This window comes from Megascapheus bottae, chromosome 33, assembly GCF_031878675.1.
Source record: "Megascapheus bottae isolate mThoBot1 chromosome 33, mThoBot2.hap1, whole genome shotgun sequence".
NCBI lineage: Eukaryota > Metazoa > Chordata > Mammalia > Rodentia > Geomyidae > Megascapheus > Megascapheus bottae.
In genome coordinates this window covers 9,410,969-9,426,676 of record NC_143541.1, presented here as the reverse complement: position 1 = coordinate 9,426,676, position 15,708 = coordinate 9,410,969, and the positions used below count along the sequence as shown (strand labels likewise).

The 15,708-nt window shown below is 50.9% G+C and overlaps 1 protein-coding gene and 1 long non-coding RNA gene across 2 annotated transcripts in view; one reads left to right on the top strand and one right to left on the bottom strand.

The window, feature by feature from the left end:
* Window positions 1-1,643: 1,643 nt before the first annotated feature.
* Kbtbd12 (kelch repeat and BTB domain containing 12) overlaps window positions 1,644-15,708 on the bottom strand; it is a 37,340-nt gene continuing 23,275 nt past the window's right edge. The window contains exons 5-7 of the mRNA XM_090323937.1: window positions 12,777-12,974; window positions 3,191-3,358; window positions 1,644-3,028 (exon numbers count right to left, since the gene is read on the bottom strand). Coding sequence (XP_090180063.1) covers window positions 2,517-3,028; window positions 3,191-3,358; window positions 12,777-12,974 — 878 coding nt within the window. The 3' untranslated portion in view covers window positions 1,644-2,516. The remainder of the gene's footprint in view (window positions 3,029-3,190; window positions 3,359-12,776; window positions 12,975-15,708) is intronic.
* LOC150042944 (uncharacterized) lies at window positions 2,824-8,513 on the top strand. The gene is made up of 3 exons (XR_016533541.1): window positions 2,824-3,037; window positions 3,204-4,054; window positions 8,469-8,513. It is a non-coding gene; the product is annotated as an uncharacterized LOC150042944 (long non-coding RNA).

Here is a 15,708-nt window from a genome sequence, read left to right as displayed (position 1 = left end):
GGCGGATCGGCAGCGCCGCCCTGCAGGCCCCTCCTCCGCTTCCCCGGGCCCGGGCGCGGTTTGGTCCAGGGCGTCGCGGGCCTAGCCGGCGGAGTGACTGCCGAGCCGTCCCGCGCTGCTGCCTCCCGGAGCCCCGGAGCCGCGGACCCCGGCGGCGTGCAGGGCTCCTCAGGGGTGACGCAGGGCGCCTCAGTTCATCAGCGCCCCCGCTGCGATCTAAAGGAGGCCTCGTCCCCGCCGCGACTGCGAGAATCAGCACAGGAACGCCAGGCTGAGCCAGGCAGCTTTCTTCCTCCGGGTGGGCATCGGAGGTGACTGCTCACGGAGGGCGCTGGACTGCGGTGAATGAGTCGAGCTGGTAGGGCCACAAAAGCAACGTCTGCATGTTCAGGGTAAGACAAACGAACACGACAGCTACCCATTGAGAAACACATCCCACAGTGGGTTGGCTTAAAGAAACAGCACAGCCCGGAGCTTGGCCTGGTGGTTAAAGTGCTTGCCTCGCATGCACGAAGACCCGCGTTCCATTCCTTGGTACCACATGCATAGAAAAAAGCCAGCAATGGTGCTGAGGCTCAAGTGGTAGAGCTCTGGCCTTGAGAAAGTCCAAGGACAGTGCTCAGGCCCTGAGCTCAAGCCCACGACTGGCAAAATTTTTTCAAAAAATTAAAAAATAAATGACAACGGTGTTTTAAGCTGGTACCTGTGTGACTCACACCTGTAACCTTAGCTCCCAAGGAGGCTGAGACCTGAGACCTGAGTCTGTACTTTGCCGGCAGGGCAGTATGCGATCGTCTGTCTCCAGCTGACTACCCAAAATACCGAAGTGGAGCTGTGACTCAGCCTAAAGGTGCAATAAGAAATGCCTACAAGTATTTCACTGTTGGCTGTGAGGGTGTGGCTGGTCCTCAAGGCTCACATGGGAGGGGGGCCTGGCAGAGGTGTGGGGAGGGGCCATCTGCACAGGGCGGGCTCCCTTCCGAGTCTGCCTGGTGACACAGCCAGGCCCTGCACGGCGCTGCGCTGTCTGGCCTGTCCCAATGCCAGAATCGTGTGGACCGGTTTCATTACAAAGTACCCAGCCTGGGATGCTGTGTTACGCTAGAAACGATTCATTTACTAGGAGAGAGAGGGAGCAATAAAGGGTGAGTTCAGAACAGACAGACACGAGATCTCTAGGGAAGAAAAGTGTGATTGATATGAAATGCAAGTACATCACTGGAGATGCCAGAATGGACAACCCAGGCAAAAGGCAGAGCGGTAGCTTCCTTTAAGAAGCGCTGATGTGGGGGCCCTGGCTGGCGTCCTCCGTGCAGGCGGGGCCTCTGCCCGGTCCAGGGCAGGGGAGGGGACTCCAGTTGGGTGGCAGCCTCTGGGATCAAAGGCCTCATCCTTGGAACCATCCAGGGCTCCCGAGCCAGCTCCGGTGTGGCCTTTGAGATACCCTGTGAATGGAACTTTCTCCTCCCTGACACCTGCTGGGGCGACTTCCACTTGAGGATGTGCGCCTGCCCGAGGTCCTCCCTCCTCACCACCCCCAGACAGGGGCACGTACTGCTCCAGCAGGCACCGGGGCCTCTGTTCAGATGAAACCGTTTGAACTGCCATATGAAAACCAAAATGCAAGTGCTTTTCTATTGGTAAACCTTTATTTGGTGTTTGCATTGAAAGCATTTGCTCATTACAAAGCCAGTCTGAGAACAATGCTGCTGTTTGCTGGGTAACGCTGACAGCTGCAGTCTCTCTGCCCCAGCATCCAAATCACAGCCCTGCCACCCGGATGAGCCGCAGCAGAACGTCTGCTGGAGCCCTGTGGGCTTGACTGGGACGGGGGAGCAGCCAGCTTTCAGCTGCAAGCACGAAAGTCAGAGCAGAGCACCCAGAGCTTGACCCAGGCACACCAGCCAGCAAGCACTGTCAGAGTTAGACATGAAGATGGGGGTCTGTCCTCCATGCTGACCAGCAGGGGCATCACCGTCCGGCCCCAGACCACTAGAGTCACCCTGGCTCCCCCTCATAGGTAGTGGTCTCCCATGTAGCCCTTAGGCTGCTGGCTGGGGGAAAGACGGGCGGGCTTACGGAACAGGGAGCCAGGATTTCTTCAGCCACTGGTTCCGCTCCCATCACTGCGGTCGGCAGTGGTGACACAGGGGGCTGCCCCTGTCCAAGGCAGGTGGGCTTTCCCTCGGCTCTGCCACGAGGACAGTGAGATTTCTGGGCTCACTGTCATGTGACTGGCTGGCAGGCGAGCCCAGGGCGTGGCCAGGTGTGCGTGGCTGGCTCCCTCTTAACCGGGCAGGGCAGCGTGGACGTGTTCAGGTAGGTGGACAGCTCTGCTGCCTGCCAGGGCTCCAGTCAGGAGCCCTGAAGGAGCCCTCGGAGGTCAGGGCCCAGGACAGCCTCATGCCAGGCCTGTCACCCAGAGTTCCACCATGTGCAGGTACATGGGGACAGCCTCCAGGAGACAGACAAGGCCCCCGGGGAGGGCAGGGGCCCCGTGCCTTTCTGTGGATCGCCTAAGCAGGGCTTCTGGTCCCCACTCTGGCCACAGAATCAGGTCTGCACTGGCTCTGAAGAGGACGAGGATCCACAGAGGAGCTGCTACCTGCGGGGAAGTCCGGGACCCGTGGACGCTTCCGGGAAGCAAGCATGTGCAGTGGTGCTGGGCTCACTGGCCAGGCAAGGCCAGCTGGCGGCGGCGGAAGGGTGGGAGCTGGGAAGTCGCATCTGAGCCCCGGCTCAGAGCCCACTCTCCAGGCTGGGCACAGACTCACGGTGGCCTGGTGGCACAGACCCAGTTTCCAGTGGCTGCCAGGCGGCGTGTGGCTGCCGGAGTGCATGGAGCTCCTGTAGCCCCTGCTTCCCCCATCCTCCTCCTTCCTTCTGTGCCCTCTGTTCCTGTGCCCCAGGTAGTGCTGCCCTGCCAGCTGTGTCCACATTTTCCTGCCCCAGCGCCTTTGCCTGGACTCTCCCGTGACCTCAGCCTGTCTCGCCGAAGATCTCTGGAAGTGCGGTTCTCGAGGCCCATCTGAACAAGGTTCTCTGTCGTCACAGCTCACTCAGGATGCTGTCCTCAGCTGTCCTTCCTTCCATCTACCCACTCCGCCTTCCCCACCCTACCTATGCATGCATGCACTGGCCCCCCTCCGGCCCGGCCCCTGCCCCCCCCAGCTCCCTCCTCAGTGCTCACCGCCCTCCACCAGGTCTGAGGGGGGTGGAATGAGGTCTCGAGGATTCATCCTGGCCACCAGGCAGACGTCATAGCTGTCGTGCATGAGGGCGTCCACGGCGACAACAGTCCACTGGTTTTCCCAAGGGTCCAGTTCCAGAATTTCTTTGGAGATTACCTCGTGGCGATCTGAAATGTAGCACAGACCACACGGCCACCATCGCTAACCCACCACGGGGCGTGGGGGCTCGGAGGCGGGGCTCCCTGGGTTCAGCCACAGCCTCTCCGAGGTACCTGGCACCACGGTTTAACAGTGAACAACTGAATGAAGATACTTGAAACAAACACAGTGTCCCTGACACTCCAGAAACCTCGTGAAACCACACTCAGTGCCCTTTAAAAGATGGCCCAAGCGCTGGCTGGCACAGCCTGGCCTCCAGCTCGGAGGACGGATGGTGCAATGCAGGCCGAGGCTGTCCTTAGGTCCCCCGGCTTGTTTCGGGGAGGGTGCTGGCACTCCCATGTGGATATCTGGGTGACGACCTGGTGATTTGCAAAGGATGGAGGTGGGGTTCAGGAGAGCCCTCCACCAAGGCCAGCACCACCCAGCCTGGGGCCTGGATGGAAGAGCTGTCTGGAGGGCGCTGTCCCCCAGGATGGAAGCAAGGGGAGGAGGTGGGTGTGGCGTGCTTGGTGGGCTGCAGTGTGTGGGGGGATCCATGCAATTTGCATTCCTATGCAGACACCACAGGAAGCGTTGCACAGGTCCCAGAGGAGGTGACACCACACACTGTGTTGGAACCTGCGGAAAAGGCAGGGGCAAAGAAGGACAAGGCAGATGCCTTGCCCCCAAACGAGGTTTCTGCCTCTAGATGGTTTTAAAATGTAAGATATTTCTCTGATAACTAAAGTACATTTCCTTTCTTTATTTGTATAATATTTTCATGCTAGAAAAATGTATTCTAATCCTTAAACTTCTATGCAGTGACTGGTTTTATAATAATGTTAATTTTAGAGTAAGACATTTTCTAGTAAGAATAAGAATTTTCTTGGAGAAAGTCCCCTTCTATAGCTAAGAAACGTTGCCTCACCAGAGTGAGATCCTTTGGCCCTGCAGGGTGATAATGGTTGACAATAATCAGTCGAACATATAAATGACAACTAAGAAGGCTTCCCTGAAGCTCCCGTGGCTGAGACCTGAGGATCTCAGTTCAAATCCAGCCCACTCAGGAGAGTCCAGGAGACTTTCATCTATAATAAACCAGCAGAAAGCCAGAAGTAGAGTTGTGGCTCAACTGTAGACACTACCTGGGCCCTGAGTTCAAGTCCTAGCACTGGTACCACAAAAAAAAAAAAGGAAAAGAAAGAAATATGGATTTAAAACGCGGAAAGGACTGGGAGTTTGTCTTAGTGGTAGAGTGCTTGCCTAGCATGCACGAAGACCCAGGTTTGATCCTCAGTACCACATAAAAAATGCCAGAAGCGGTGCTGTGGCTCAAGGAGTAGAGAGCTAGCCTTGAGAAAGGCCAAGCCCAGGACTGGCAAACAAATGCACGCCAGGGGAGACCTTGAAGTTCAGCCTGGCACCCACCCTGCATGGCCAGCAGGTGGTAGTAGTGCGCGTCTGTTTGCAGTAGGGCCTCTGAAATGGTGCTTTGCCTCCAGGCCCCACCCTAGCCCCAGCTTCCTTTTCACTCATTTGCCTTCTGAGCTTTCAGCCTGTCTATACTCACTGAGAGCTGGCTAGCCGTGTGCCTCCATGTGGTCTGCTGAGGCCCTGGGATGGAGGGGACAGAGGTAGCTGCTCACTGCAAAGATGAAGGGGCAGGGTTCCCTTTGAGGGCACCCCAGGGGCCTAACAGCCCCCAAAGGCCCAGTCTCTTAAAGCTCACTGTCTCCCGACAGCACCAGGCAAGGGCCAAGCTGTCCACACACGGGGTGCTGGAGGGCAGTCGTGACACAGCTGACACAGGACTAATCAGAAGGCGTGAGTCTACAGGGACACACGGTGACAAGAGACTGCTGCACTTGGTTCTTGAGTTGTGATAGAGAAACTGAGAGATTTTCTTTGTGCTTTAGTCTGTGCTCTTCTTTTGATGGTGAATAAGATTTTGCTTTTGCCAAGGATAATAAGCTTCATGTTTATGCTTCCTACATGTCTGGGCGGCAAGGTGCCCCCATCTTTATTGGTCGAGGTGGAATCTTATATGCTTCATGCCCTGGCTGGCCTAGAACTCTACTCTGCCCTCCGATGGCCTTCTCCCACCCGGCTAGGACCACAGCACCAGCTGCTGCTCTTGGCTGTTGATTATGACTTCTCGTGTTTAGATTATTCTAGATTTAGCTAGCAGCTGTCCCTTTTGCTGGGCTTTGTTGTTTTTCTGGCATTGACTCCCTCAAGTCTTGGACAACTCACTTGCTGAAGTCCGCCTGGGAGTTTGTGTTCCAAACCTGGATGTGGCCCTTCCTCTGAGACACACAGCTGCCTGCTCCCAGCTGGGTGCACCCCTGCCCCGGTGAGGTTGAAGCTTCCACATTTTGCTCCCAGCTGCAATGGTCTTTGGTTAGAGCTAACAAAAGGCATTCAGAAAGATGCCGAATGACTGAAGCCCAGCAGGCATCAGCCAGGGTTGCTATGTACTAGAATAATCTATTCCAGGCTTCATACCCAAATGTTCTCATTTAATTGGTTGGAGACTCAGCATGCCTGAAATGCTCCTTGCAATCCTGGAGAGGCAGTTTAATGGTCAACTTCCAGATTCATCTGTGGCTCTCCTGGTGACCTCCTCTGGTGGCTTCCGTTCCTCCTCCTCTCAAGTAAGCATGATAATGCCTACTGTCAGCCCAGTGAGCATCAGATAACGTGGGCTCGGGGCTGGGAACAGCAGCAAGAGCAGTCAGTGCCAAGTAAACTACCAGCTGTCAATTTCATGCTACTTAAAATTGTTAAGAGACTTCAGGAAGTACTCTTCAATGTCATTTTCTCTTTCTGATAGTTCTAGATTGTTCTGCTAAATTGCCAGCACTCAGTCTGGGGTATGGGCTGGACTGGGGGTGGGGTTGCTGCTGGGTGGTGAGCAGGGGGCAGGGAACAATCCGTTCCTGAGTGGAAAGAGCGGAGGGTGTGGAGATGACGCCCGGCAGGTCACAATGCAGCAGGGTAGACATGGAAATGGCTGGGAGGTGATCGCAGAGGGGTCTGTGTGTGGACTCGGAGGGGGTCGCCTCTGTCCAGAGCAGAGCCCAGCTGAACAGCTAGTGTGGGGCTGGAGGCCCAGTCCTGGGCATGCGGCCGGCACACGGGGCAGTGTTCTGCTGGGAGGCGCCCTGGAGGAAGCCAGTGGCTGAGCAAGCGAGGGGTGATGTCTTTCCCCCGAGGGGCCTGAGCGAGAATTGCTGTGTTCAGCCGGTCCTGGTTATAGCCTGGAGACCCACCGTCCGTGCCTCTGGCTTTCCACTAGGTGTCCTCTGCCACCACTCTTCTCTCTCGAGGAGCTGGGAGCCATTTCTGCCTCTTCCACCCAAAAGCTGCCTCATACCTCAGTGGACAGCTCGGCGGAATGCTCATTGGTGGAAATCCACAGCCGCCCCCCCCCCCCGCCCCAGGGAGGAGCAGGTGCCTTTCTTTGAAAACCAGTGTGATTGACCTATCATTTATATATCATAGAATTACAATGTAAATAATTCCATCACTTTCAGTGAAGAGTCACGAAGAGGTGTGACCACCACATTCACTGCCCCCTGAGGTCCTGCCCTCTGCCTCATCTGGACATCTGATACCAGCGGGGAGATGGACTGCTATCTCTTAGCATCACCTTACCAGGGCTCATTTACGTGGTGCCAAGTACCGGTGCTTTCCTCCCCTCTACATTCCATGGCATGCACAGGCCCCGTTCATTTCTCCATTCCTTTTCTGTGTGTAGCTGACGGGACAGTCGCTGCTGGGCACAGCACATGCCCCGTGAGACAGAGCTCGCGTGTGGGCGCCGTACTCACAGGCCAGACCGCTTTTCTCAGCAGTTGCACATCTGATACTGTCCCTGCACCATTCTCCAGCTCCTAAGCGCTTCCCGCCTCCATCTTCTTTCTCTCTCCCCGTGTTCAGGTTATTTTCTGAAGTGCTGACAATGGTGAGCGTTTCTTTATGTGCGATGGAAAAGTGTCTCTGCTTTTCTTGTGCCAGTCCTGTGCCCGGGATTTTGCTCAAGGCTAACGTTCCACCACTTGAGCCACAGTTCTTCTTCTGCCTTTTCTTGTTCGGCGGCTCACTGGGGATAGGAGTCTCACATAATTCCCGCCCATGCAGGTTTCTGATTTTCATCCTGGGATTACAGATGTGAGCCATCGGTGCCCTTTTATGAAATAAGAAATCTGTGATTTGTCTTACTGCTGAGGTGTGAGATTCTTCACGGATGGTATAGAGTCAATAATCAAACATACGATTTGTACATGTTTTCTTCCCAGTTGCTTGTCATTTTCTTGACTGGAATACACTTTTCTTTTTTTGTTGGTCATGGGACTTGCACTCTGAGCCTGGGCGCTGTCCCTGAGCTCTTCAGCTCAAGGTTACTGCCTTACCCCTTGAGCCACAGTGCCACTTCTGGCTTTCTGGTGGTTAAGTGGAGATAAGAAAATCTCAGTCTTTAGTGCCCAGGCTGGCTTTGGATCTCAATCCTCAGATCTCAGCCTCCCAACACAGGCTTGGAACACATGTTTTAAAAATATTATTATTTATTCATTTATTTGTTTTTCTGGCACTGGTCCTCAGGCTTGAACTCAGGGCCTGGGCCCTGTCCCTGGGCTTTTTTTCCTCAAGGCTAGTTAGTGCTCTACTAGGCCTATAGCTCCACTTCTGGATTTTTGGTAGCTGATTAAAAATAAAGAGTTTCACACTTCTCTGCTGGTGCTGGCTTTGACCTGTAATCTCAGATCTCGGCCTCCTGAGTAGCCAGCTAGGATTTTAGTGTGAGCCACATGTTTCAAATTTTGATGTACTATATATCTATTGTATGGGTATGTGTGCTTTAGGTATATCTAAGAAATCACTGCCTGATTCAAACCCACAGACATATGTTTTCTTTAAATATCTGTGGCTTTAACCCTTATGCTTGCATTCTTTATTCATTTTGAGTTCATTGTGGTACGTGGTAGATGAGGTAGGGCCCAACTGTATTCTTCTGCATGTGGACAGCCAGTCATTTCTGTTCAATTTGCTGACCAAAGGCTCTGTTCCCCATTAAACTGTCTTGGAAGCATTATTGAAAGCCCTTTGACTAATAATAGACTGGGTTGTTTCTAGATTGACAAGTCTCCCCCGATCTACATACTGCATGCCGGTGCCAGAATCTTCTATAGTTTTGACGTAAGTTTTAAAATTAATAAGTATGAATATGCTAACTTTGCTCTTTTTTTTTTTTTGCCAGTCCTGGGGCTTGAGCTCAGGGCCTGAGTCACTGTCCTTGGATTTTCTCAAGGCTAGAGCTCTTCCACTTGAGTCTCAGCACCACTTCCTGCTTTTTTCTATGTATGTGGTACCGAGGAATCGAACCTGGGTCTTCGTGCATGCTAGGCAAGCACTTTACCACTCAGCCAAACTCTCAGCCCACACTTTGCTCTTCTTTTACAAGATTATTTTGGCTATTCTGGTCTCTTGTTCTTCCATGCAATATTTCAATAATTTATTTTGGCTTGGGTGTTTTGTTTATCTTATTTTTTTTGCCAGTCCTGGGCCTTGAACTCAGGGCCTGAGCACTGTCCTTGGGCTTTCTCAAGGCTGGAGCTCTACCACTTGAGCCTCAGCACCACTTCCTGCTTTTTTCTATTTATGTGGTACCAAGGAATAGAACCCTGGTCTTCATGCATGCTAGGCAAGCTCTCTACCACTATACCAAACTCCCGACCCTGTTTTGTTTATTTAATTATGCATTTTTGCTGGTCTTGGGGCTTGAACTCTGGGTCTGGGCTCTGTCCCCGAGCTTCTTTTTGCTTAATACTTATACTCCTCCACTTCTGGCTTTCTCTGAATAGCTCAGTGGAGGTGAGAGCCCCATGGACTCCCATGCTGGAGATAGCTTACTGTGACCCCCAGATCTCAGCTGAGCAGCTGGGACGACAGGCTGAACCACTGGCTATTTTTAAATTTTGATTTGTTAGTTTATGGTGTACAAGTTCTTACCTTTTTGTTAAACTTATTTAACATATTCCATATATGTTATTCTTTTTGATGATAGTATAGATGGATTGTCTTCTTAGTTTCATTTTGGATTATTCATTAAAGAATATGAAAATCCTTTTTTTCTGGGAATATGGGTCTTATGTTTTACAACCTTGCTGAACTTGTTCAGTAGCTTTAATAACTTTTTTTTTGTAATAGCCTTTTTTCTTAGGATTACCAAAATATAAGATCATGTCATGGGTAATTACTTATTACTTTCTAACCTGGATGCCTTGTAATTACTTTTTCTTTCCTAATTGTCATGAATAGAATTTGAGAACAATGCTGAATAGAAGTGACAAAAGTATATAATTTGTCTTGTTTCTAAGACTTGCGGGCGAATCTTTCAGACTTCCATCACTAAGTCGGCTGGCAGCTGTAGAGCTTTCACAGATGCCCTTTGTCAGGTTCAGAAAGGCATCCTCTATTTCTTTTCTGCTGATTAATTTATGAATAGGTGATGGGTTTTTGTCTTCTCTTGAATCTGTTAATATGATTGTCAGATTTTTGTCATTTGCTTTGTTAATACAATGTATTGCATTGATTTAATTTTCAGTGGACGAGTCAACCTTGTATGTCTGGGATAAATCCTGTTGGGTCATGATGTACAAATTCTGTGTGTTGTTAGATTCAGTTTGCTAGTTATTTTGGAGGGGTCTCTGCATTTGTATTCACAATGCTATTTGTCTTTTTTTCCCCTTTAAAGCTTTAGTCTACCCCAGTGTGGTGGCTCACGCCTGTCATCCTGGCTAGTTAGGAGGCTGAGATCTGAGGATCGTGCTTCAAAGCCAGCCTGGGCACTAAAAAGTCCATGAGACTCTTATGTGCAATTAACTGGAGAACTGGAAGTGGCACTGTGGCTCAAGGGGTAGGGCGGTAGCCTTGAGCTGAAGACCTCAGGGACAGCGCTCAGGCTCAAGAGTTCAAGCCCCATGACCAGCAAAACAGTGGTCCCTCTTCTGTATGCTATAAGAGTTTGTGAAGGCTTGATGCGGTGAGCTCTGAGCATTTTGGAATGTCAGCCTGCTGGCGAGCAAAGCCTACAGTAACTTGGAGGAGCTCCCTCAAGAACTGGGAAGGATGTAGAGCTGAGCCACAGTCTCAAGGGTGCTGATAAAAGATACGAGGCTCCATGTCAGAGGTGAGGGTAAAGACGTATGTAGCTGGCGGCAGTTGGCACATCCACGTTTCCAGCACCTGTGACGTGGGTCCCTGTTTTCACAGGGTGGCCTGGAGTGCCGGCTGACACTGTGCAGCCAGAGGCTTGCAGGACTGGAGAGAGTGCCTGAGTGCGGTCTTTCCCAGCAGGCTTTGCGAGGAAAGGTGTTTGAAAGATGGTTCACAATCAGAGGTAGCTAGTGTCCCAGCTCACAAAACATGCATAAACACACCAGACCCACCGAGAGCTGTCTCCACCAGAGAGGCCTGCTCATATTCTTCATACTATCTTGTTATTCTTCTATTAATGTATTATAGCTGTACATCTTAAAATTAGTGTTATCCCTTATTTATGGATTTTTTTCTCCCTCTGGCTGATCCTCCCGGCACTGACTGATGCATTTGTGTTCCTCTCAAAGGCCTCCTCTTCATCAAATGTTGGACTTTCTGGACTGGATTCTTTTTCATGGTCCATCTTTTTGTTTGTTTTTGTTCTGCTTTCGGGGAAGTTTCTTGCCATGCCCTCTGAATGTTCCACTTTAGATGAGATTTCTTGTCTCTGAGGGTGCCTCTTTCCTGGCACAGCCCTCTTTCTTCAGACTGTGCTTTTTTGTTTTCATCTCCACCTTCCTTCAGATGTCTGATGGTCCCTCGCTATCTGCACGTTGTTAGGAGCAGGGATACCTATAATCTCAGCACTTAGATTGGGAGTGGGAGGGTCATGAGTTTGAGGCCCACCTGGGCTGCATACAGCACTGTTCTAGGACAGTAGAAAGATCCTGTCTGGAAAACTGGTGCGGCACCATGGAAGACTTTCCTGTGCCATGCAGAAGCAGCTGCTGAGTCAGCTCCGTCTCACTGGGGGACCTGACAGTATGTCCTGAATGCCAGAACAAGAAGAAAATGGGGGACCAACGGGATTGGGTGAGCTCCTTCACTGATCCCTTTGCTTGTATACAAGTGTAGAGGCCTGTCTGTCTGTCTGTCTGTCCTTAGTCTGTACACCTAGCCCCCAAATATTAATTTCTTAACTGTGTTTTTCTGGATAGGTAAAAGAGACAAATCCCGCTTACTTACTGTTCACACCAGGAGAAAATTCTGAGTCTGTTTAGGTGTGGTGATCACAATTACGATGCTGTCATACTATAGTTTCACTTTGCATAAAAACCCCAGTGACAGTTCAGCTCATCCCAGACAATCTATCATCTACCGAATAATTGAAATGGGCTTTGGGGCTCAAATCCCTTTCCCTTTAGCCAGCCTTCATTTGGTTATTAATTCAAACACATCTTTTATAAAAAGGTGTTTTCCAGATAATCTGGGAATTCTGAATGTAGGTCAGCATACTAGATGATACTCTATTATTCATCTTCAGGGTAATAATGGAAAAGTAGTTTTAGAAACTAGTTCTAAACAAAGATTACTTAGAGGTATTTAAGATGAAAATATGCTATCTGAAATCTGCTTTAACCTACTATGACAATTTTAAAAAACAGAATGGGAAGTAAGACTAGATTTTGGTGTGTGTGTGTGTGACCATGCCAGTCCTGGAGCTTGAACTTAGGACCTCGGTGCTATCTTTATGCTTTTGTTCTCAAGACTAGCACTCTACCACCTGAGTCACAGCTGTCGTCCAACTTTTTACTGGTTCGTTGGAGATAAGAGTCTTGAACTGCTTCCATCTCAGCCTCCTGAGTAGCAGCCATGACTACATGTGTGAGGCACTTGACCCAGTAAACATAGGCTTTTCATACTTCCTGAGACTGGATGATGGGTACTCGACGCTCTTACTATCTTATTACTGTGTGCTTGAAAGTTCCTGCAATAAAATGTTTTGCTTTGTCATTCTGTTTGTTGTTCAGAGAGCTTTCCCAAGAGGATTTTTAAAACCTGTCTTAACAATTCTTGCACTTTGGACATTATCTGTCATCCTTAGCAAAATGTTACAGAATGGACTGATAAAGATAAATGGACTGAATGCGTCTGGTCATTCCTCTACTGGTACCTGTTCTTGTCATTTAAAGTCTCTCCTTAGTTAGTCCTTGGACTAGGCACTTGACTGCTTCTCCCGTTTTTCTTCCCTCCATCTTCAATTGCTATAGGTCTGTGGGTGAGCCTCATCAGCAGCTCGAGCCCACTGGGTGCTTGGGTGCTCAAGGTCATGGGCTCTACAAGCGATGTTGATAATCATGTCAGCTAAGGGAGGTCAAGAATCATTTGAAGCCATCCCAGTACCTGCTCCATGGAAGCCGCCGCAGACGTAGAGCTTCCCGTCCACTGCTCCCGCGTTGGTGGAATTGGTTCGGAGGGAGAGGAGGGGCGCTGGCATGGGGGGGCCCTCTCGCCAGAAGTCCCCGTCGGGGTTGTAGATCTCTACCACATCAAGGCATTTTCGTACCTGGCCCCTGTCGCGTCCCAGGCAGCCAATCCCACCTAAGGAGAATAAGGTGCGGAAGTAAGGAGATCAGGCAGTGGCACACCTCCATGGCGCAGCCGTCACCACAGCCTGCACTTTCTCATTCACTTATAAAATAACTTCATGCCTTCTATGTGGTCCACTGCCAAGCTCAGTGCCTGGGCTCTGTCCCAGAACGTCTCCGTGCTCAAGGCTAGTGCTAACATTTGAGCCACAGTGCCACTTTTGGTTTTTGAGTGGCTAATTGAAGCTAACATTCTCATGGGGACTTGTCTGTCCTGGCTGGCTTTGAGCTACAGTGCTCAGATCTCAGCCTCCTGAGTAGCTTGGACTACAGATATGAGCCACTGGCACCCGGCTTGGGCATCTGCCTTGCCTCACCTATGGAGCTAATCTTTTCCATCCTGCATCGCTACAGGCTAGTCTTTCCTCCTCTTTTTTAGTTGTGCTAACATTTCCCAGTTAGGAAGGGGTAGGTTTGGGTAAATCTCAGGTCTGGAGTTACAGGGGTCCCTGAACTCAGCTGCCCAGAGCATTCTTCCTACTGGATGAGTTCACTCAACAGACATTCATTCCCTGCCTCCCCAGGCAAAGTAAAGCACCAAGTGAGGGTGAGAATATCAACCATGCCTTTATCCTACGTTCCAGAAATAAATGAGGTCAAGGGCCACGTATTCCACTGAGCAGAATAAAGAGCGCCAGGACAGGCACCTTAAGGAATGCACACGATTCAGACGTCCAGCAATGGAGGGCTACTTTCTAAGACCGTGCTCAGAGCACTGCATAAGACCGAGCAGCAACCCCACACCCACCCAGGTCCTCTCCGTCTCAGTGCACGTCTGCTGGGGCGGCTGGGGCCCTGCCCTGGGAAAGCCCCCTGTGCTGCCTCCCGCCTCCCCTCCCGTCATGGCCTGCCGCGTCAGTCAGGCAGTGGCTCCATCCTCTCCTTTTCCCTTTGGCTCATCTGCTCATCCCCAGCTCTGACACAAGGTGGACCCGGGATGCAGGAGTGAGAAATTCAACTTCAGCTGCGTTCCCTGCCCATCTCGGGGCACACTGTAAGCTCGGCGCACACACAGGCCACTTTGTAAGGTGCCTTCAGACAGGGCCTGCACATAGCACCCCGTGATCCCGGGACTGACGTGACAGCTTATTCTTAGCAGGCTTAGGCTGACCCCGGGAATCAAAGAGGACCTTGGAGGAAAGCCATTTTTCCTGTTTCTGATGGAGTTGACCCATTTTCTGTCTAATTGAGAATCCAGGGACTAGCGAGGCTCCAAACGTGGAAGCTCTTAGCTGCACTTTCTCTCGCTCAGCTGGATAAATAATTCAACCCGCTGCAGCGCCACATCTGAGCTGCTGCATTCCCGCGAGGCACGCTGGCTCTGGCTACCCGCGTAGCCCGCTGTCCTGTCTTCAAACGACCGGCTCTGGAGAACTTCCTATGTAGGGACAAGAGGCTGTGAAGAGGATTTAATCCGCCATCTCCACAAGGTGAGATAAACGTCACTGTCTTTCTGTGAGGTCTGGGGAGGTCTGCCTTACAGTTACGTCAGAACCAGTAAGTAAAGCACAAAGTTACACGTGAGTCTGGGAGCCAGGCGGGACACACCTGGCATCTAATGACAAAGCGTCAAGGCACCTTAGAAAAGCTGCTCCACACTGCTCAGAAAACAACGGGTGCCAGTCTTTTTTTTTTTTTTTGGCAATAAGAATGGTTGTCATTTTCATTTTTGTTAGCAAGTGGATGTTTGACACTTCCTCCACAAAGTCAGCCTTTGGAATGCGTGCCCCTTCTCCTTGGCTGGCTTACAGGTCGCCTGGCGCTAAAGTCTGAGGCAGCCTGTACCACTCAGGGCACTGCCACCTCCAGTACAGGTCATTCCCTGCAGAATTCATGTGCTTAAACGGAAGGTGAATCTTGATTAGGAAAATAATCAAAGGCATGGTCTTTATTAATAAGTCAGTGCTGGCACCACAGTAAAAGCTTTTGATGAAAGAAATCCTGGGGTAGAGTTAGCACATCTTCAGCATTTCAATGAGATGCCACCATATCTTTAATTTATAATGCCAGAGGAATAGCCGAGCTGGACTCTCCTTTATTCACAAACAGGCAGACGAATACAAACTATAGAGTATACACAAATGAGCCTCAAATGCAAAAATATATACCTGGATAATCTTTTCATGGGAGTAGGAAATTATAGGCCAATGTCTCTTCCTCACTTTCTTTTAAACCTGATAAAGACTTCGTATTCTGTGTTTGGCGGACAGATCCTTGCTTTCCAGGGGTAGGGGATTCAGCCTCTGCTGCCGAGGGCAGGGAGCTGGGGGAGGGAAGGGGCAGTGTGGGAACAAGAGTGCTGGCTTCTGTGCCCTCAAGGTGGCAGGCTTATTCTACTCTGCTCTAGGCTGGATCCTCAAACAGGAGAGAGGTGTTGTGATGTTGTGCAAGGGTGAAAGCAGCCTTGGGGAGCAGGGCTGCGGGGGGTGGGGGGTGGGGTGGGAGGGGGCCCTTCTCCCTCTTGGCATGTGGGCATGCACCATGCTTAAAAGCATGTGCACTTCTGGAGCCTGATCCCAGCTCAAGCTCCTGGGTCATCACTCACTGGCTTCGCAAAGTGGCCAGCTGAATGCTTTGAAGCCTCCACAGGTCATATTCCTGTCAAACTCCTGTTTCTTCACCACTCAACTGGCTGCATCTCACGAAAAACTCCTTCCTGTGACCACACAAGACCAGTCATTTTCTCC